Raw genomic sequence first — 22,887 nt, forward strand, 5'->3', positions numbered from 1 at the left:
GTTAAATAAATACATGTGTATTGAATGTATTATACTGAACAATCTCTTCAACTGTTTCTGACACCAAAATGATAATTTACAAGAGATGCAAGAGCCTAGGTCATCCCAGGTGCTGTTGATCCTCATAGGCGGTTAGGAGAAGCATATTCTTAGTTCTGAAAGAACCAGGATATGGTGGCTGTAAGAAGTATTTCTACCACTCAGAACGTAGCTTCCTGCAGCAGTTCAGGTTACTTTTTGTTAGTCTTCTTCGGTGATGTGATCCACACATTTCATTCTCTTCATGTTCAAAATAATGAATTCAAGCTACTTTATTAGGTTCAGTTCCTTCTCCTTACACTGATTAGTACGAAATCTAGAGCAGAGCAATAAGATGATACTCAAACTTACATTTTATTAGGAAGTTATAGTAAATTTGGAAAAAAAAACCCTTACACACAAATACACAAAACCTTGAAAAATAACAAGACATGAATTCAGTTTCCTATTAATATAAATGCAAGATATTTGTGGTTGTGGTTGGGCAAAGTGTAAGTGCATTCTCTGTGAGTGTACAAATTTATTTAATAAAAAAACCCCAAAAGAACAACAAGACTCTCATCCCAGAAAACATATGGCTTTAAAGTGTTTCATTTCATATAATTCCACAGGCCAGCATCTTATGCTGAATTATACTGAACACTAGAAGTGAGTTTGTTATTGACAAATATATTTGTTATAGTAAAATAATACACTATCACAAAAATTGCCAGGAGAGTATTAAGTTTCCCAGAGAGATTTGTCATTGAGAATAATTGCACTTAACCTGTAGGATAATACTAGTAGCTAACACTATTTTCTTTGTTATTTCAAAACATTTATAATTTTCTTAATAAAAATCCATTCTATCCCCAACACAAAACATTCACTGAATGCAGATTTAAGATAACGCAATATTGGACTTCAATTGTGCAACTCGAATTTCCTCTTTTTACTTATATACCAGAAACGTTTAAAAAATTAAAAATTAATGATCTGTGCAAAATGGGAAGCCTTTATGTAATAATTGATACCTCATGCAAAAGAGGAAATAATATAAAAAAATTATGGTCTAAGCAGCCCTGAGTCAATAATTTCATTGAAAAGGCGAGGAACATGAGCGCTCCAAGTTCTTCCTATGTATTGGTGTGTATTCAAACCAGTTCAGTATTTCCTTAAAACATATTTTGAAATAGGCAGTTTGTGCAGTTTCTCACATACAATTCTTCAATGTACTTCATTCCTTTCAGCAGACTGTATTTAATATTCAAGTTCGTTTAAGCTGTCAGGATAGCCTGATGAGAATTGAATTTCTTCCACTTCTGGAATACAAAGAATGAAGAAATACTGTAATTATTTTTATTTTTGTCATACATAAGAATACTTACAGCAGAACTTAATTAGCATGCTGGATTTAAATAGTACTTTCATGTGGTTTCTAAAAAGTCTACAGCCACTTTACTAGTCAAGATTCTGAGGATGATCTCACATCCTATTAGAGGGTAAAAGTTCTGCACTAACCCAGCAGCTTGATACTAAATTCAAATGGAGACTCAAGAGAAATATCACCCACCCACAAACAATCACTGTGAATTTCAGGTCTTTGTCTCTTACAAAGTATCGTGACACTTACCCAAACAAGGTCCTGCCTGGAACAGAATATCATCAATTGCAGTGTCACTTCTTATTGACACACCACGGATTGCCTCAAAAATAATCTGTAAAGTAAGACACAAATCTTCATGAATCCAAATGGTGGAAGGACTGAAAAAAATAATAGCCATGCAACCTATTCAGGGGATACCCTTTACCCCCTTCTCTGTCCTTCCTTCCCCTCTCCTTTCCCTCACCCTTTTGTTTTCCCTTCTCCTTAGATAGGCCTCTGGCTTTGCATCATCCCTTCTCCTTGGTGCCCCCTTAGAAAGACCACCCTACAAGAAGCTGCCATTTCATCACAGCTCAGTAGCAGTGTCAAATCTGGACAGGTCTACAAACAACTGAAGGAAAAGAAATTACACAAATGATCTTGAAAAAGCCCTACCATTACTGACAAAAAATTATGGCATTTAAATTTAAATACTGTGAAATAGCATTTAAACATGTTAAAAAATATTGAATTCATAACTATTTTCCTACTTGCAACCTATTCATGTCTTTAATCCCTCCCTAACTTAATTTGTAAAAAAAATTACATTATTTCATATGCTTCAGGTATCCATTCAATGCCACCTACATTTAAACATTTTAGTTTATTTTTTTTTTTAACAATACAAAACTTGGATTCTAGTACATAGTTCACTTCAGTATTCCAATTTGACTGCTTCTTTCTTGTTTTTCTTACCTGGTAGTTTCTATCACTTTCATATTCTATCAGTCCCCTTAGCCATGAGATGCTTTGTTCCCCTGTCCTCCTCCACAAAGGTATTTCTTCATCATCCCCTTCCTTTTTTAGATAAACACTTAATAATCCAGTCCCAGCTCCATACATATGATAGAAAAATGTCAGGCACTGTTTTCCAGATGTTCCTCTTAGTGATCTTGAAACTAGGTATGCTCTCTGTCCATAGACCATGTTAGATGCCTCTATATACATGTAGTATCCTTTAAAAGATATATAAGTAAATATTAGCAAAGTAGGACATATTAGGTTGGAATGTTCGTTATGCTCAATATACTCATTATATTATATTGCACTAGGTTTGGTACAAACCCGCTTGGGAATTCTCCAATACAGTGTATGAATTAGGGATCTACAGCTGTAGATGATCTCCCTTTTCACCTTCTCTCTTGACTGCTGCTTGCCACCAAACTACAGCGTGGCTTTGAAGGGATGTCTTCACTAGGAGTTTGTGCAGAAAATAGGACTCTTGAATATCAAAAGAGACTCTCAAGCATCCACTGGCTGCTGCTGCTGCTGCTCTCAGCATTCCACCCATCTCACTGATCCTTGAGAATTCCCACTCCCTCTGAAGGCAATCTCACCCCCAGGACTTGTGGTGACAGGCAGGTAAAGGGACAGACCAGAAAAAGGGAACATTGGGACTGCATGAAGAGTTCCTGCATTATCTGAGTTCATTGTCTTCTGGCAGAGCATAGATCTCAAAACAGAACAGTTGCTTTATGCAGCGGATGGGATGTGGGGATGCTCCTCAGTCTTCTCACACACCTCAGTTTGCTCCAGCTGGTGATATCTGAGTGATGGAACGAGGGGCATGAATTTGCCTTTCACCAATTCATGGCCTGAACCCTTAAAACTTGGTTATATCTGTTGAAATACATAGCCGAAGAAAAGAATAGAAAGGAAGAATACACTACAGCGCTGTTATACCAGGAAATGCACTCAGATAGAGATTGATTAATTGGAATTCCGAGACAGCTGCAAGTACATCTAAGGGTATGTTTTAGGCTATGGCTGGTGGTGATGCAGTTTTCTGTGCACTCATGCTAATGGGGGTCCTACCCACCTAAATATTTGAACTTGCACTAGGAAGCTTGTGGAGCACATTTTCAAGATAAAGGGCTTGTGGGATCTCTTTTATTCTTCATGTTTTCTTTTAAGTTTGAACCCAAAAGGGTTCATACAGAAGAATACCAACCCCTTGCACAGCTTGCTGTTAGGAAATGAACTAAGAAATAATCATTCACAGACCAGGCTTAAAAGGCTCTCAGTTTTCAAGTCAAGGTATCAGTCTCACTTCTCAGACTACTTAATGATCCACATTAACTGAAAATAGGTCTAAAGTCAGTTTCAGGGAATATTCATATAAACTGGGAATTTGGAAGGAGCTTTTTCTGTGGAATCTGGACAGTCATCCTCCTTTATCTCCCAAGGAAAAGGCTACTATGGGACATGACAACCAAATTATCTACATGTCCTAGGGATAATTCAGATCAAATGTCATATTTTCAAAACCACTCATGAGTTCCCTGCAGAATGTGCTTACTTCATTTGATTAGTAACTTTTCTGAATAGAAGAGTAACAGCTTTCTCTATCTTCTGGTTTATCATTTAAAATATTTAATTAATATTTTTATTAACTGTCAATATCTGTTCTGAAATTCCAATGTGGAACTTAACTCACCTACCCCGGTAGTGTGGTCTCCTTTTGGTCCCGTATAAGAAGTGGGAGTTGGACCCCTCTTCCTGTGCCAGCTCCCACGACCTCTCTTCTTCTGGGTAAACACACACTCATCTTTTTCAAAAGTGCATTCTCCAGGAGTGGGCAGCAACAAATCTGTAAGGAAAGGATACAGTTTAAAACATCAAATATATTAGACTGATATATGGAGAGATTACACAAGTAATGTATTACATTTCCTCATCTGCTGACATCAATTATAGCTACCTGGCAATGCTTACAATAGTCACAAGCTTATACAAGCTGCTTTCAAACTGTCGTATAAAATTTAATTCTCTTCACATCTTTGGGAAAATCTGTGCCCTAGTCTAGCTCAGTGAATAGGATTCACTAGTCCTAGTATTCTTTAAAACAGTTTATTAGTCTTCACAGCAGAGCTTTGGACTAGATGATCTTATGAAGTCTTTTGGTTGTAATGGCTGGATTCAATGCTCTTAGAGGTCTTTTCTAACCGTAACAATTCTATGATTCTATACCAGGCTCTGTTATAGAATTTTCTTCACTGTTTTGGCACCCCAAGCAGCATAATAAATATGTATAATGTGCATAATAAATGAGCCTTGTCAAAGACTGGAGTTTCTGTGAACTGAAATCAATGCCACATGTAGCTCTCCTCTGTTCCTTTGGCACCACACTCTACTGCAGCCTACAACAGACCACAGAGCTGCAATTACTAGAGTATTTTCATTATTTCAATTCTATTAGATCATACAAAAGGTGATATAATTCAGGTGCATGCCAAGAAGCTTTTGTCAGGTAATCTTAATTTGTCATTCAGAAGCAGACATTTTGAGCTGCTTCCACCTTTTGAAGAGGAGGAAGCCTGATATCTCTGGGGCATTTTTCAGGCATTTGTTTTGCTCCCCTCAGAGACAAGCCATGGCATGACTATACACCCAGATACCAGTTCTGCACCTTTGGTTCCTTTTCCAATTATTTAGAAACTACAGCAGGGCAAAACAGACAACTGTTGGAAATAGTTTAGAAAAATGGCATCTTGTTTCATAGCTGTGACTTCTTTCTGTTTTATTAGCCTGAATGCATAAAATCTAATCAGAAGAGGTCATTAAAAAGCTATTAGGACCGTTGCAAAGGCATGGCTTTATTCCAAAGAACAACGGGATTGTAGATTGTGCCTGCCTCATGAAGATGTTTTTGGTTTTTTTTAATTAGGATACAATTGTTGTATTGTCAAACCTCATAAAGCCACAAAAGAGGGAGTTTGGTTAGTTCAGAGAGGTTGGCCTGTGCGTATCAGAGGGTAAAGTTTTGCTGAAAACCATTCCGTTTTTCTCACTACAGTGTGAGTCTTGGACTGCTTTTCTCTGTCTTCATCAAAGAACTGTAGCTCAGGTGAGGCTGTGTCTTGGCCTTGCACAACTGTATTTCTTGCCTAAAAAAAAATTATGCTGTGTTTTGAAAAAGATTGCTTTGGGGTCCATTTCTGGCTTCTTCAAGACCATCTGAAAACTACTCTTCACTCAGTTGAACTGTGGGTTTATTTTAATGCCCTTAAAGGACCATTCACCTATAGACAACTGCTGTGGAGTCACTGAAATTTATTAGGAGTTAGCTGGTACCCCTGTGAGCAAAAACTGGTCCTTGCTGAATGTTTGCTACTTTGCAAAAATAAGATTTATGCCATATGTATTGGGGGGGAAAAAAGACAAGAAACCACAACAGGACAAAGGCAGCTGTAGGATAAGCTTGGAAAATGAAGGTGTATGACGAACTCTTCTCAAAAGGATAGCAGCTGTTGGATGACAAATACATATGGTCTTACCAGCAGCCTGGCAGCTCCCCAGGCTCAATGATACATCATCCAGTGCCACCAGTCCACAGTCCCAGAAGCTTTTACACCAGCTAACAAAGACAACCTACGATACAGGAAGGAAGTTTCAGGTACAAAACCTGGCACTGTTAAGAGTCTGAAATGTTAAGTGTTTTTTCCAAATGCACAGATAATTTTGAAATCTACAGAACAGGAATAATGGATCCACTTTGCCTTGGCATATTCTGCCAACGACTGAAATATTGATTCCAGTGGGGACTAAATGTATGTTTTCAATCCAAAGAAAGTATTTTCTCACTTTTGTAGGCAAATTATGTATGTCTGTACATAATTCCCTAGAGTATTTTTTTGTCTGTGAGAAAACATGACTCACTGAGGTTGTGGTTTTTTCTTACCCAACACCCAACATGAACAGCTCAAATATCTTCAGCTATCTTATCCTGAAAACTAGGAGGTTTTATCCATGGAAAAATAAATTTGAAAGAGTAATGTGGAGTGATGGACAAGAATGGCTGTGGCAAAATGCAAAGAATAATAGAGATGAACTCAAACTACTACACAAAATGGGATTATTCATAAATGACTCAGTGCCATGACATTGTGGAGCAGGAGACTTGAAATGTTATGCATAATTCACAGTGTTCGTCTGAATTAATGAAGATTAATAAAAACATCCAAGATCATTGATTTGAGTAAACGTTAATTCTGCCATGAAAAATACAAGTAACTCATGAGATAAACAAAATGTAAAGAAAGTGTAAGACTCAGTTGCCCTTCTGCCAAAATTGACACAGAGCTCTTTGAATTACAGAAGACACATTAGGATTTATTTTGTGAAAACACTGCTGGCGGTTTTCTTGGCCTAACCACTGCAAACCATCTGTCTGACCATTGAGGTTATGACCATAATTTAGGAGGAGTTTTTCAAAACAATTCCTTTGTGTTGAGGTCTATTCTAGAGATTGCAGAAGGATTACTGTCACTTCTAACTGTTTAATCTTCTGGACAACACCTCAGTTGCATATTTGAGGTTAAATGCTGACTGACAAGTTTTCATGTGGGTAAAAAAAGGCATTCAAAAGTTCTTAGAGCATTATTTAGTATGTTCTCTTCTAGTAGGCTTGGTAACACCTTCAGTATTGTGCCTACATGGTATTTTGCCAGTTTGTTTTGCTATGTAGTATTTATTGACTCATTTGCTGATAATAACAGTAACTACACCAAAAACTTGGAAGCATGCATGCATTATGCTGCCCAGGGTGGAGCAATTTTTGAAACTCTTCCATTCAGTGCTACCAATCCTGGTTATTTTTAACTATCTGTCTTGTACATTGCCACTGGTATGGAGTTAAGAAGTGCCTCTGCAGAGAATACAAAACTGCTCAGCATATGGTGGCCTAAACCTCACACCTTTTTTTTTTTCCCCCCACTGTAGAACTGTATCTTAGCTTTAAGGTTTAACAGGACACAGGGACAATCCTTTAAAAACAGTAGCATCTCTTGGAAAAAAGCATAAAATAAGCATAAAATAGGATACTGACATTGGGTGAGTATCACTCTCCAGAATTTAAAGAAATGCATTCTGGTGAACATTTGTAATGAACTGAAGACATATTATAGCCCTAAATCCATGAATCTTCAGAAAACCACACATGTAAGGTGAAGTCCCTCATTTGTGAAATAACATTTCCACATTGTGGACTCATGTTTTAAGCAATGCTTTAGTATTGACCTCATTGGGAGCAGGACTAAGTTCTTTATTCTTAGATTGCAGTAATTTGTTCCATATAAGGTATGGAACTACCCACTGGATCCTGGAGAAAGCCCTCCATTTAAAAAGCATCTCAACAATAACTGTGGTCTCTCAAAGGCCATTGAACCAGTAATCTTTGCACAACCAAAGGACTGATCTGATTCAGTGACACTTATAAGCTTGTTCAGCTTTGCCATCTGTAGCTTAAGCTTCACTAGTTTTCCACTTGATTTTTGTGGTGTTGAGGGACACACTGCCATGAGCACACTCTGTAATTTCAGGGATTAAATTACTAAATCTTCTACTTGGGAGCTTCTACTTGGGAGTGCAGAGTTTTCAGTATTTGCTTTAGCAAGTATACTGAAATTGTTACAGTCCCCTCAATTTATTTTGTTGTTTAATTCTTGATTTAATTTTAGGCAATGGACGAGAACATTTTTATTCACAAGTTGAATTTGTTCACTCTTCTTCTGTTTTAAATATCCTTTTCTGTCACAAAGCAAAATATTTGAGTATTTGAACTTTATCTAACAAAATTCTATCAACTTGGATTTACTCAACTACTCATTTTCACCCTGAGTCAGATCTCTGAATCCTTCCTACAGTCTCAATAGAACTAATCTCAAGTTGCTTTGCATTTGTTCTTGTTTTGAATTAAAATATTTGCTAGGTCAATTTTTCCAAAATAAATTCTTATGACTTTATCTCATACCTTGGAGAAGACAATAGGGGACTCTTTGTGCTGAGATTTTTTTGTCATACAGCATGGCAGATGAACTGTTTCAAGCTAGGTAACAGAGATTCCTGCACTCACATTTTGGACACTAAATTAAAAACACTATCCAGTGAAGGCAGTTGTGTTGCCTGTGTTACTGAAAAATAAAAAATATCTCTTATGTCTCTTTTTGTTCCAATAACAGGACACAGCTAGGGCATCAGTTTCCTTCCAAATCACTGCCCCAGCTTAGAAGCTGGTTTGTTTATCTTGCAGTGCCTAATCAATGGTCCTGGCCTTCAGTGTCCAAGTATCAATAATCCTTTCTTAGCACTTATCCTGGATGATATGAGGTATGAGCAAAGCCAGATGAAAACATCTCGTCGAGCAAGCTTCTGCCAAAACACCATATCGGGTTGTGCTGCAGATACTGGGTGAGGGGGACTTCTAATCCTTAGCACTCAGCGACTCTACAAGGAGTTAAAACTCAAATGCATATAAAGTTAATCTGCTTTTAGAGGAGAAGAAATAGGACATGCAGTAAGGTACCTTCAGTGTACCTTCAGAGAGATAATGGGGAAGGTTGCTATAGGAGGTTTTATGGAAGCTGGACTGGGAACAGGAGAAATGGAGATCCCTATATGTTCCCTTGGATCCCTATATACTCTTATGTGTTTTCTTTCCTCCTTGTTTATCCGAGAACATGTACATCTTGCTCAATTAGCGAGCCAGATCTGCCAAACAGAAGAAAAACATGAAAACAGCCCAATCTGGTGACTTAAAAGTAAGCTATGCCTCTGCAGCAAGGTAATTTATCTTTTCCATCCTAATGAATATTCCTAGGTTTCAATGACACACTGTAAATCTGCGTATACACAAAACTCAGTCCGTCACTTAGACACATTTAAAGTTCAATTTCCTAAAGAAGAAGGACAGTTATAGTGGAGTCTGAGGTGGTTTTTTTCTGAGAAACTACTGTTGTAACTTCCTCACAGTGACACAAAACTCAGTATTACAAAATCAAAAAATAATTTGAACACTAGAAACAAAAGTGTGACCTGACAGGAAGAAGCAGTCAAGATGTTTTCACACAAGACAGGGAGCCTGACTTTTCAGTCATTTATGCAAATAAAGAGATTACAAATAAGCATGTAAGCCAGGGACTGACCACACAGGGATGGGAAAACCATTCTGAATGTCTCAGGGCTTTTCAGTACAGATGTTTCAGGTGTAGACCAAGTTTCTCATAGCTAACTTAAATAAGACTAGATTTTAAGCGGCTTGTACTTCTTTGACCTAAACAGTCAGAAAGTCATTTATCAAGAATTCAAATAAGCCATTAAGCCAAAATTAGAACATCTGTAAGTTTCGGTCATTTAAAACAAATTGATTTAAATGGCACTCACCAGGCAAGTTCAGTTTCTTGCCATGTAAATACAATGAGCTTCTATGGGAAAAATAATGTAATATGAAAGCTTCCACATAAATAATTGGATAACATTGATAATAAGCTTGTGACAGTTGAACAAGTATTTTTGAAATCCTTTCCTGTCTAAAGGAAGAAATAAACAATGAAAAAGAAACATAAAGCTAACCAAAAACCTAGTGCCACAGGCTGTTTATCCTACATCTCCTCTTGCTGGATTGCACAGTGTAGCAGAGAATGCTACCTGCACACAAATATATACAAGGCACTAATATTTTCATAAGTTCCCCACCACCCTCCCAGACTTCCACAAATCTGGAAGGGCTCTATCCTCACTCCAATCAAACATTTTCCTGTCCATTAAGGACTGGCAATGCCAAAAGGAGATGTGTAATATTTCATGCAACATATCACCTTGCTTAGCAACTATGAAGATGCAAGCCCTTTAGGCACTGCTTCCTAACCAGAGGAACTTATTCAGTTTCCAGTATGCTGTTTCCATAACCGTGTATCAAGCACCACAGGAACTGAGGTTCCCACATAGCAGCACTATTCTACTGTTTCCAAACTCTACCATTCTTATTTTAGGCATTTCTAGTGACTGTTCTTCAAGAAGTTTACTTTAAAAGGTAAGGAAAGGAATGACAGGACTGTTCTATAAAACTGCAGCTCATTCCAGCCTCTTTAGGGTGCATACCTTATTGTGGGAAGGCTGATAAAGGTTTTGTTGGAACAGTAGCAAAAAACTCTTTTATTTGACACAAGTGTAGAGGAGGAGGAGCAGGAGAATGTCTGCCCTCCTTCAGTTGGCACCTGACTGGAGAACTGTGTTTTTCACACTACTGACTTGATCACAGGGATCTAGGTTTTCATTGTTTATCCATGATTAGTTTAGTCATTTACCTATTACTTTGGTGGACAAGCAGGAAACACAAATTTCTTGCCAGCAAAGAGAAATAAATGCTAGAGTAATTTAACATTGAGCATCACCACAGTGATGATGTGACAAGAAAGGTCCAAAGACACTCAGATCAAGTACTACGAAGGCAGCAGGGTGATAATAGATATTTAGGAAACAAGAACCAAACCAGCACTAAATATGTCCAACCCAAAAAAAGCTGAAGAACTTGCTGAAGTGGAGGTCACAACTGGACCACTGTGGTTACAGTCACTGTGAGGTCTATTTTCCATTATTTTTTAAAATATTTTTAAAGGTATGTATACTATTTGCATCCACAGCATTTTACAGCAAAGTTTCTCAGCATTGTTCTGTCTCTTTTCTTTGTTTTATAATGTGTAAATATTCAAGTGCAACACACAGTCACTTGATTTTCCTTCTTACAATTGCAACTAAAATTAGTTATGAAGGATAAGAGAAAGCAAACAGATGAAGTCAAGCAAAGAGAATAAGGAAAAAAAAATCAAAGAGGAATAAAAGAATACAAAAATGCAGCCACAGCTAGATAGGATAGTAGGTTAGACTGTTATGCCAATTACCTTTCTGAGGATTTGATTTTGAACTCTTTGGGAGGTTCAAGCACTATTTTACTAGGTAATATTGCAAAAGCTTGCATGATGGATAAAAAACACAACATGTTTGCTTTCAAAAACCTGAGCTTCAGAATGGTAACGCAAATCTAGCAAAAATGAGCAGAATTGATAAAAGCAGACCCAACTGAACTCAAACCTTCATTTTAATCTAGGAATTTGGACTTGGTTGTGAAGTTGCATAAGAGAAATATTTTTCCATGCTGGTGTTTACCAACATACAGACACACACACTCTCACAATATTAAAATGTAGATTCTTGCTTCACAGTTCACGTTAGCTTCTCAAGGATGCATATGATATGTGAAATTTTCATCCAGTTAGCTCCTACATTTTCCTGACATGTATTGGCATGGAAGATCAATTTCAGTATATTCAATCAACTGAAAATAATCTATATAATTCAGATTGAGGTTTTCATGCTGCCCTTCCAGAGGCTTTTACAATAAACCATGAAAGATTTAAGTGATCTCAAAAAACATTAGAAATTTTTTTTTTGCATTTCTTTCTTTTCACACTGATTCCCTGGGTACAATATAAATCAATATACACTGTGACCATAGATACTCACACCAACTAGAAGAGACAGTGCTGCAAGTACAAATTAGAAGATCAGGATTTTAAATTTCCTGCCTTCTCACTAGTATTATCAGCATGTGTATTTACAGTATGTGCACAAACACACACATAAACACACACAAACATATATAAATATAAATATATATGCACACAAACACACATATATGCATGTAGGTGTAGACATTTATGACTTGCTTAGCTGGATCATACCTGCCTAGCCTTTAAAATATTTTCTTTTCAAAATGTTATATTAAAGCCAGCTGGACAGCTTCACATTTCCTGCTCAAGCCATCAACTTGTGCCAGACTGCAGTTAGCTAATTCAAAAAGAACTTGCAAAAACCATTACAGAAACCAAGAAATGAAAATCTGCATCTTTTTATTGTCCTGATGCAAACAAATATGCTATCAAAACTAAAATGTATTAGATGGGTTTTATATCTTTTTCAAAGCTTTGGGAGTAGTATTCGTAGTAGCAAAAAGATGAAGGATGTGAGTAATTGGTAATTTTATAGCAATTGTTTTCTGGCTGAAAAAATAATTTTGCCCTTCAGGACACATTGTCGCTGACTTGACCAGCTGTTAAGAAGTGCCAGGAGACTGTTTACTGTTTCCAGATGGGCTGACCCAAGCCAAAAGTGGCTCCTGGTAACCAAGAAGATGCTCAGCCAAACTACTGTGCATGCCTACAACTTCTCACCATCCAAGTCTACATATGCTGCATCTCGGAGAACAATAACATAGGAACATCAATCACTATGTCTCTATTAGAGGAAAGGTGGCAGCCCTATCTTATTTTGAGACCACCTCTCTCCGCTGAAAGACTGTTTTTCACTTGTCTATAATACTGCCAAGACACAATGATCTCAGCTCAGATTTTCCATGCTAGGTCCTTGCTACAGCCTTGTTTTGGAAGATTTAATCCAAAACAGTTCCATCATTTCTGAGAACAAGGCTAGGAAAAAGGGTTTATTTTGCCCCTCTTAAAAAAAAAATTCTGTGAAAAGCTTGAGCACTCCAAGGCTTTGGAGTAGAAGCAGAAAAGTGTCAAGAGTCTGATCTTTATACCAGTGCTATCTTTTCTGTCATTAGTTTTTGAGAAACTAAAATTTGTAAGAAATGGGACAAGCAAGGCAAACAGAATGGAACATGAATAATATTACAGGGGAAAAAAACTGGATTGTCTAGAGCTGAGAGTAAGATGAAGACTGGGTGGGGGGCAGAGGGGTGGCTCATTGCCTATGGGACAAGTTAAAATAAAGATGCCTCAGTGAGGAGGCAAGAGACACAAGGCTGCAGGAGACAAGACAAGAGAGGTCAAGCTTCTGTTATGTCTCTCAGCACTGTCTCCCTCCAGAACCAGAAGGGTAATCCCTCCTTACTTGCTGGTTCCTACCACTCCTTTCTACCGGCCAAAACATGCTCTGGTGCACCTCCACAGCCGCCCTACATGAAATGAGTGGCTTTTGCCAGCTATTTCACTACTAGGCCGACACATCTTCACAGATAACTAGCCTGAGTGCTTACACAGTTACACAGTAATACTTCGTTTCCTTCTGTTGCCTTGGAAAAGAAGAAACAAACAGAATAAAGCACGAAAAGACTTTTGAAAGTATTGAGGTTGAAGAGTTGGACATGAGCTTGCAAGGCAAAGCCAGAATCGAGTTTACTGTGCAACTTCATTTGAGCTTACTTTTAAATATTATGAGCAGACAGCCTGTAACTACACCAGGTTTTCACCCTCTGCCTTAAGTAGACATGCTTAAACTTTGGCAATATTTGTCTTTTTTTATGCTACCTTCCCATCTGTAAATGTATCTTGATGTACTTTTCCATTTAATATTGTTCAGAACTTCACCCATTTCTTCTGTTTATCTAAGGAAAACCTTATAAACTGAACTCCCTTTTCAAATGCATAGTTATTTAGCTAAGAGGTGCCTGAATTATGGTTTGCTGACTACATGCAGACTTATGTAAAGCCCAATAAATCTCCCAATATTTTGTGATATTTAAGGAATCCATCCTCAACAGAAACATTTTGGCACTTGTTTCCATGGGAAGGAAGACTTTTACAAGACCTGAAGCACCCAGGTAAGGTTTTTGAGAACTGACAGAGGCCAATAAACTATGCTGCAGAGCATAGTTTTTCTGCCCCTCCTACACACCTCCAGACTCAGAAGCAGCAAGGCAAGCTTCTTCACAACTCTTTTACATATCCTGACTTCTGGGAAAACAAAAATTGTTCTTCACAAATTCATGCTGGAAAAGATTTTCCATGTAAATGTCTGATGCTATAAACCTGCCACCTCCAAGGCTGTCAACCAGTTCTAACAGTCGTGCTCAGATGTCATCACTACTCATACAGCTGATTAGGCTACATCAGCTACTAAACCCTTCCAGAAGTAATAAAGAAATACCTAAACAGGAGATGACAAAAGTAAATTATAAGACTGCCATTTTAACTTTGTTGCAAGTATCTTGGAATGATAATATGAGAAACTTTTCTAGTATGCACTTGCCGGTCACTAATTAAATACTTTTTTTATTCTCTAATGATTGAAAGGGAATTACAAATTCTGTTATGTTTTATGGATACAGTACATTAAAAAAACCATTGAAACTTTAAGGTATCAGGTATCTGACAGAAAACACTACCCAACAACTAGGAATGAAATTTTAAATGTAAATTTGCCTCTCAACACAAGTTAGGTAGCTGGTTTTTGGTGAGCTTTTATCGTCAGTAATTACTGTTATTTCAAAAACTAATTTGTAGTGGAGAAAATATTTAAGATGTTTGTCTTTAATTTAGAAATACTTAGAGTTGCAAGACAAGTTTCCATTCGTATGTTCATCATATTATCACACTCTGGTCAACTGTGCAACAAATGCAGTGATCTATCTGGTTCTCTGTAGACAACTCACTGATAGTGAAAATCTGCTACAGAAATCAGGATAAATATAGAAGTAGCACTTACAGAAATCTGTGTAAAAGTTAGTATTTGAAAAAAGAGTGGAGATGAGGAATTACAGTGGCTTAAGGACTTATTCAGGAAGTGATATCAAGTACTAATGTGTTATTAATTTGCTGAGATAACATAATGATCTCTCCAACAAGACACTGCTAATTCTTCACATCCATTGCTCTCATTTACACTGACTTCTAGTTTCATATTGTAACCCAGCAGTTGAGTTTAGTGAAGGAGGATCAGCTCCCCATTTTGACCAGAACTTACCAGTACTTTTCAGATTAATTGAAATCTGCAATTGAGTTGACAATGATATGACTCATATAGGAAATAAGGAGACAAAAATGAGAGGATGTGGAGCATGCTGAGAGACCTAGACTCAAATGGCTTTTGTTAGAGCTCCTCTGGTGAAATCTCCAGCTAATCCAATTTGCAGGTATAGCTCACTTAGGATTTGTCCTATAACAAAGAACTCTGAGAAGGCAAGGAAAATCTCGTCTCAGAATTCAGAAAATTTGAAGAGTTGGCTCTTACCTTGCAAGGCATAGGCTTTTTGAAGGAGATTTCAGCTTGAGTCCAAACTCCCTTTGGAGTGTCCAAGACAGACCAGATTTTCTCTTGAACAACATGATTCTCCTCAAAGATATAAACTGCAAGAGTGCCACTCATCTTAAAAAACCCATATAAGGCATAATAAAAACGCAGACAAAACTGCAAGTTTCCTGGCAGGGTTGGGCCATACAGACGTCCAATGTACCCAGGCTGTGATGTAAACTTTGTGTTTGCCAATAAATAATAGCCTGCAAGACAGCATAATTATCGTATTTAATATGGTATTAGCACAGCTGATTTGCTATTAAAGCAGCTTCTGTTATTGCATCAGATTTGGGTTATAAAAACAGTTCCAACTGGCAGGAAATAGATTATCACACTCTGACAGGAAATAACCATTTTTTTCCAAAAGCATCTGTCTGCTTCTAGCTAAACTGGCACATGGCTAAGTTACCAGAAATAAGCACTTATCAAATTTATCCTTAAAAAATTCCCTGGCTTGCTGGCCTTGCTGGAAAACTAGCCTTTTCAGGGTTACCACTGTGAGACCAAAAAAAAAAAAAAAAAAAAAAAAAGGGAAGGTGGGGCACAGGGCCTATTATTCCCTGCAGCAAGTATAAAGAACTGAGACCTTAGTGCACATGATTAATAACCATGAATATTCTACAGAAAGAGATGTCTGAATTTCAGAACTTAACAGTCTTCTCACCATGTGGTTTCACTACACAATATTTATGTTTTCCCTTTAAAAAGCCAACTATCCTAAGCCTGTAAGAGCTAAAAAGCCACTTTTCCTCTCTAAAAAAATGCATTACCCTATTATTACACTTACTTCCGTATCTTTTTGGATTCATCCCTCCAGTAACTACAGAGCAGTATAGTGAAGATACTCTGATTTATGGCCCTACCTGACTATTCAGTAGGTGACCCTCTTACTCTACACAGGGGAAAGCACAGCCAGAGCCCCAGACAGGACCAAGCTGTGAGCAGTGATCTTTAATGGCAGAGAGTTGCACTGAGGAAAGCCAACCATTGTGCCAGTGAAATTACTTAACAGAGTGAACAATGATACAATAGGTTAACCTTAACCTTTTATAAAACATTTATATATAGTTTGACTCTTCTAGGAAAAAGCAGTTTTGATTCACCGAATCCAGTAGTGTGATCTCCTGCTCTGTACACATTGCGCTTCACTTTCACTCTGCTCCATCCTGGACCATCTTTGTGATCTTGGTAAAAATTACACAGATCTTCCTCAAAATTGCAGCCTGCATTGGCAGGATTGAAAGGAGCTCCTAAAAGAAAGATGCATATGTTCTGTTAGGATGAGTACAGTGTGATATTCATAGGTTTGATGCAGAAGGATGCTGAAGCATACTCTGGTTTGTCTTGCTTTTTTTTTTACCAAAGATAAGCATGCACAAAGATGTTACATATATATAGTGCACAGCCATGATGAAACCAAATGATCAAATTTCGATTGCAAGTTGGTCTTATATTCTTGTATTTTTTCATGGAGGCAGGAGAAACCCCCTAAAACACAAATGAGCTCCAGATATTAAGACCAGTTTCTTCCTTCAGGATATAAATTCACAAAGACATTCAGACCATTTGTTTTCATCTGCTCCTTCCTTCAACCAAAAGATTATTAGGACAAAACTAGTGTGCCCATGTGCCTGTGCGTGCACTGAACATCAATATTTAGTATTTAGTATATTCTTTAAAGAGCATTTCTTAAAAATCCTCTTTATAGTTATGTGTAATGTGTGTGCTTATGCATGCTGTAAGTACATAAGCAAAATAGTTTTTAGTTCCTGTACCACCTCATGGCTACTTTCCTCTGGAGCTTGCCTCACACAGTGCTAACACTGAAGTGAAGAAAGCTGAACCATTTATAGTAAAGTTGATTAAAAGCAAAGCTAAGACTCGCCCAGCCCTGCTGATGGCTCTCTCTTGACCTGCACTATGGAATTCATGGGTCAGAACTTGCTTCAGTCTGAAAGAAGTGACCCTGCTGTATGGGCCATGCTAGTAAGTAAAACATTTCTATTTCTTCAAAGGCCTCACCAGTCTCTTATAGAAGGTGCTTGGGGAAGGAAAGGCACAACCCAAAGCTATCATGCAAATTTTGGCTTTGCCAGGAGCCCAGACACAGGTCATTGTGTACATCACTCTACAGCAGCACATATGACCTTTCTTCATGGAGATGAAGAGAGCTTTTTCACCAGTGGCAGGTACACAGGCAATCAGCTTTAGTAGAACAAAAATTGTGGCTTCGGAGTGATGCCTGAGGTCTTTTCAGTCTCAGATTGGCCAAATCTAAGCCCTCCTATGTGTCTTAACTCTTCCTGCTGCCATGGCCTCCCACTTCTGCTTTCCTAGTTAAAGAAAAGGCAGGTGGAGCACTACTATGTGGCATTAAACCCATATTCTGACTCATCGTTTGCTGAGCAAGTTTAGTACTGTGGTACCTTTTCCTCCATTTGGCTAACATCAAGACTTTTGTTGAACAAAACTTCCAGAAAAAAACAAAGAAAAAATTTAGTTCTGTTATATATACTGCTACGGCCAAATACAAGGAGAATGGAGAGCTCTTGCTTTTAAACATCTCTACCCAGAAGAATTGAAGATGGCAATAACTGATAAGTCCAAACGATCAAACAGTGTATGCTGTATATGTTGTAGGTAACAAAGTATAAAGCAAATAATTTACTTTAATTTTTGAAACAAAAAACCCAAAGCAACCACAAAACCAACCTTCAAAAACAAAGTTAGTAGGTGGAGTTCTAGATGAACCTATCGTATTCAGAACAGATTCTGATCCATTCAGATTAGATCTGAACTTCAACCATTGGAGCAGAAAATGCTATAAAATTTATCCCATTTCTCAACAGATATAAGTTGTCTGAAAATTAAAATGGAAAAAACAGAGAAGCAGCTACAAACCCATGAAAATTGCAAGCATAACTTAGGATTTTTGTTGCAAAATAAAGCAAATACCAAGAAGTTATTGAGGAGATAATCAAACAATGGATTTATTCAGCCAGGAGATGTGGATTATTAATGATTAATGTATCTGGAATCTACCTCCTTCAGCCATGATACTCCAGCAGTGGAGGCAGAGCTAGCAAATACTCTCAGATAAAAAGGCGGAAAAAACAGCCTCTTTTTCATTGATCACTTTAAAGAACTCGCCTAAAAATTCAAACTTCTGACCAAAGAAATAGATGGCATAATTGGGAAACCACTAATCTACTTCTGACTAGTGTTTAGTGCCAGAGTAAAAGCCCAGGAACCAGCTACTTAAGAGGCTGCATTCACAAATGACAATGTCCTTTGTCACAAGTGCCTCTACATCAGAGGTCACAGGGATTCAGGTGGTGTCTGTTGTTGTGAAAACCTAACAAATACTCGACAGACACGCTCTGCCTGAGATGAGTAATACCTCCTGGAAGAGTGAAGACAGGGAGGCAAGGCTCATGTTTTGGCTCTGAAGAACACCTCAGGGCATGTGGCATGAAGAATGCCTACACTGGCATTAATGAAAAGCCCAGGGCATTTTCTTCCTCATACCATCACACCTGGGAAAATCCTCCTTCTCTTTCTGTGACAAGCCTGCAAGTGGTAATTTCTCAAAACCCGTAGTGACACAAATACAGCATTCAGTCCAGCACTCCAGCTGCAGAACCCTGAGGCAAGGTCTTTGGAAAGGAAGCATTAAGAATTGGTTTCTGAAAAAAATGGATGTCACAGGTGTTATCTGCTGTTATATCTTCTGAAGGAAGAGGAGCCCAGTGGCGCTGGTCAGTTGAGAAAGTAGCACCAAAATTGCAAATACTGACAGACAGTTCTGAGGGGCAAGGCAGAGGGAGAAAACAAGGGAGATAAACAGCAGCAAGGGCTCACCTTACCTGTCTGATTGCTGCAGTAAACCGGAGAGAAAGAAATGTCATCAAGGGCAACATAACCTCCCTTGGCGCTATTGAAAGCAACTTCAAATATTACCTAGAAATTATAGTAAGTTGTTATTTGTCCGTCATATACTCAACAATAATTTTGGTAAACATCTTTCAAATACACAATTCTGACTGAATGTCCCAGAGAGACTCCAGCACATCTCATACAGTGCTGAAAGTGTGGGGACTAATAAAATTATATCACTTACTAGCGATATAAATCAGAGCCTGACCTTAGCACTAGATCGTTGCTCACTCAAGGTCAAGGAAACACCAAAAGCAATACAGCTCTTCTGCTTTAGGAAGCACCACTTTTAAAGATAAAGTAAGGCTTCTGCCACTGCATTATATAAAACCACAATTCACAATCATCATTCCATACTGATTAGAGCTCCAGTTTTATCTAGAATCTGTCTGGATCAAGAGCTTAAAACTCCCTGTGTTCATTACTCTGCTATTAATGTATCAAATTTTACAGTTTTCTGTAAATATCCTCAGACACTGAAACCCGTGACTTGGCATTAGCTGTTAGGGAAGATTTCCTGTACAGAATTTATTTAAGAACCAGAAAAGCTATTGCTGTGCTTTGTTTAGCACAAAGATCAAACAAGGTATTGTATTTAGTTATTCCCAGGGGAAGTAATTTCCTCAAGTAAGTGGAGGACCATCTATAACTCTTGAGGAAGTGTCTTAAAATTTCTCTTAAGTATCAAAGGTCTGAGATACAGGAAAACTTTGAGAGCCAACCCCAGGGACAAAACAAGGAAATAAGGACAAATGCTTTCAGAGTGAGATTCTTTTCAGTGACAGCAATGCCTGGGAGAGCTAGTGAAAGAATCCTGAGCAATCTCCTTTAGCTAGATGAAACAAAGAGGAAGAGTCTCTTGAAGCAACTGAAGAGCTTATGTGTTAAATTTTAATATTATTTCTATAAAATGATCTCTGAAATAATTACTGTGTTAAATTACATAGAAATTCCTTGAGCAGATTAAAGGCCTGTCTAGCCCAGCGTCTTTTTTCCAGCAGAGAGCACCTACAGAAAAAACTGAAGACAATTAAAGGCTTTCAGTTCTTCCTCCCTTATGTTATATTCCTGATGGATTCTTCCTTTCCCTTTATTTTTTCTAATCAGTTTTTTAATTGATCTTAATAATGGTATCTACAGTATGTTGTGGAAGTGAGTTCTATGGCTGAATCATATATGAAAAGACCCTCTGTTCATTTTATTTTAAAACTGTTACATAGTAACTAAGAATTTGGAACCGCAATGTAAATTTAGAGAAACGCAACAGTTAATCTCTTCTGTGCCCTTCATGACTCTTAAGAACCTCTAACATATTCTACTCCCATCTTTTTTTGTAAGGGCTGAAAACTGTTATTTCATTGATGTAACTTCTCCATACTTTTCATTATCTGCATGTGCCTCTTGGACAATATTTTTAAATCTTTTTTTAATCTTCTTAATTTATTTTTTTTAACTGAGAGAACTGACGTTGCATACCCTGCTGAACACAAGATTTCCCTGTACATTTACCCAGTGGTACAACATCCTCTGTTTTGCTATTTATTCCCATATGGATAATTTCTGGATGGAATGCCACCAGGAAATGAGAGGATATTTTCACAAACAACAACAGTATTGCCAAGCTCTAAGTGAACATTAATTAATTTCCATCAATAGTGCTAGGACTGATTTTCCCCTTTTTAAGCATGAATTTAGTTTCTATTAAGTGAATCAGTAATTCACTTACAATTCTGTATTATGAAGCCTTCTAAGATTCCCCTGAAGTCTGATAATTTAAATGGATTATCACTGATTTTATAGAGTGTAAGAGGCCTGTGTAACATCTCATGAAAATTAGCTTTACCTCTAATAATTTCTGGAAGTCTACAGGTTTATGGTGAATTAGCAAATAACTTAGGTAGAATTAAAGCAAGTAGAATTTATCTGTGACCCATGTAATAGAAGTGTGTATGTATAGAGAGAGTATATGTGTGTATATATATAAAAATTACATACATATGTGTAAAATACACATGTAAGTATATATGTATGTATATAATATACATACACTGCTTATTTCAATCTTCTAGGTTTGGAGTATTTTTTAGAAAACACTAGGGAATAAAATATCCAATTTTTTTCTGATACTCTCGACAGTCATTGTAATAACAATCAAGAGCTGTCTTTCACATTTAAGACTACTGTACTCTTAGGACCCAAGTTTGGACTTTCTCTCATGAACTGCAGGATATAAGTAAGATGGTCAATAGACCTTGAATATTTTTTAAAATTTTTTCTTCTGCAGTATTTTTCTTATGCATTATTTTACAATACTCAGCATCCTCAATAATGGATCATAGAGTCACAGAACTCTATGATCTGAACTGAGAGAACCTTAACATTATTCAGCAACTAAAAAACTTCCCATCAGTGAGACTCTACAACCTCCCAAGATACTCCAATCAAGCACTAAACCACCTGGCTTCAAAATCAAGCATGAGTGTGGAAAATGATCCCTTCTTGACCTTTATGCAAAGGGTAAATGAAATCACAGATTACCAACATCTTTCAGATACTGCATAATCCCTGCTATGTTCCTTGCTCGGTCTGAGTTGGCACTCATGTCTGAGGCAACCTGAAGTCGCAGCTGGACTGTGCAGGAAGGATTGCTTTACCTCCATGGGATACGGCGCATTGAAGTCGACTTCTGCCAGTGCCCAGTCTGCATTCAGTGCACTGTCTGTTTTCCAGATCTCTTCATAAAAGCCACTCATGTCTCTTAGGTAAACAGTAAAAACAATGCTGCTTTCCTGCTTAAGTTGATAATAAAAAGATAAGCAGCCAGATATTGGGGCTGTGGTCTTTGGTGAGATTAGCTGAGCCACTTCCTGAAAATGTTTGACATAAACAGAGTCCACATACATGTAGTGACCTAGAAGCAGAAAAACATTTGGTATAAGGACACTCTTTAAAGAGCACCATGTACAAGAATTATCAGCAGACGAACAAGGACTAGACCTATATATCTATGAGCAACAATGGTTGCTTCCTAGAAAATTTTAGTAATTCTAGAAGTTTTTTTTTCCTCTCTTTTCTTCCTCTGTACAAACCAAAATTGTTCGGCTAAGATACCACCAGCAAAATAGTCAGTCTCAGCTCTTTCTTTTCTTAAGTCTTTATCATTATTAGAAATAAGATATATTTGAAACATAACAAACTCTGAACTTTGGTAGCCATTCATAAATGGAAAAATGTGCAACAACCGTGTAAACTCCCTGCCTCCCAACAGCTTGGTGTAGTATTTAGTCTCTCTTAAGTGCAACTTTTAGTGAAGCAATCCAAGTAAATGAACAAGATTATAAGCCATGTGTTGTCTCATCTTTTATAAATCAGTTCATTTAATATATCAAATTATTGTCAAATAGCTTTTAGACCTTACA

At 37.5% G+C, this 22,887-nt stretch overlaps 1 protein-coding gene across 2 annotated transcripts in view; it reads right to left on the bottom strand.

Moving 5' to 3' along the window:
• Nucleotides 1-296: 296 nt before the first annotated feature.
• Nucleotides 297-22,887, bottom strand: part of MAMDC2 (MAM domain containing 2) — a 55,611-nt gene continuing 33,020 nt past the window's right edge. Inside the window, exons 6-14 of one of the 2 annotated variants that reach the window (XM_064404166.1) lie at nucleotides 22,123-22,379; nucleotides 19,399-19,492; nucleotides 16,636-16,782; nucleotides 15,470-15,735; nucleotides 5,941-6,034; nucleotides 4,101-4,253; nucleotides 2,360-2,619; nucleotides 1,652-1,736; nucleotides 297-1,340 (exon numbers count right to left, since the gene is read on the bottom strand). In XM_064404166.1, the coding sequence (XP_064260236.1) occupies nucleotides 1,279-1,340; nucleotides 1,652-1,736; nucleotides 2,360-2,619; nucleotides 4,101-4,253; nucleotides 5,941-6,034; nucleotides 15,470-15,735; nucleotides 16,636-16,782; nucleotides 19,399-19,492; nucleotides 22,123-22,379 (1,418 nt within the window). In that variant the 3' untranslated portion in view covers nucleotides 297-1,278. Of the gene's footprint in view, nucleotides 1,341-1,651; nucleotides 1,737-2,359; nucleotides 2,620-4,100; nucleotides 4,254-5,940; nucleotides 6,035-15,469; nucleotides 15,736-16,635; nucleotides 16,783-19,398; nucleotides 19,493-22,122; nucleotides 22,380-22,887 lie in introns of those variants that run through there. The other variant, XM_064404167.1, reaches the window with a different exon arrangement.

The sequence above is a fragment of the Passer domesticus genome, chromosome Z (assembly GCF_036417665.1).
Source record: "Passer domesticus isolate bPasDom1 chromosome Z, bPasDom1.hap1, whole genome shotgun sequence".
In the NCBI taxonomy this organism is placed as follows: Eukaryota; Metazoa; Chordata; class Aves; order Passeriformes; family Passeridae; genus Passer; species Passer domesticus.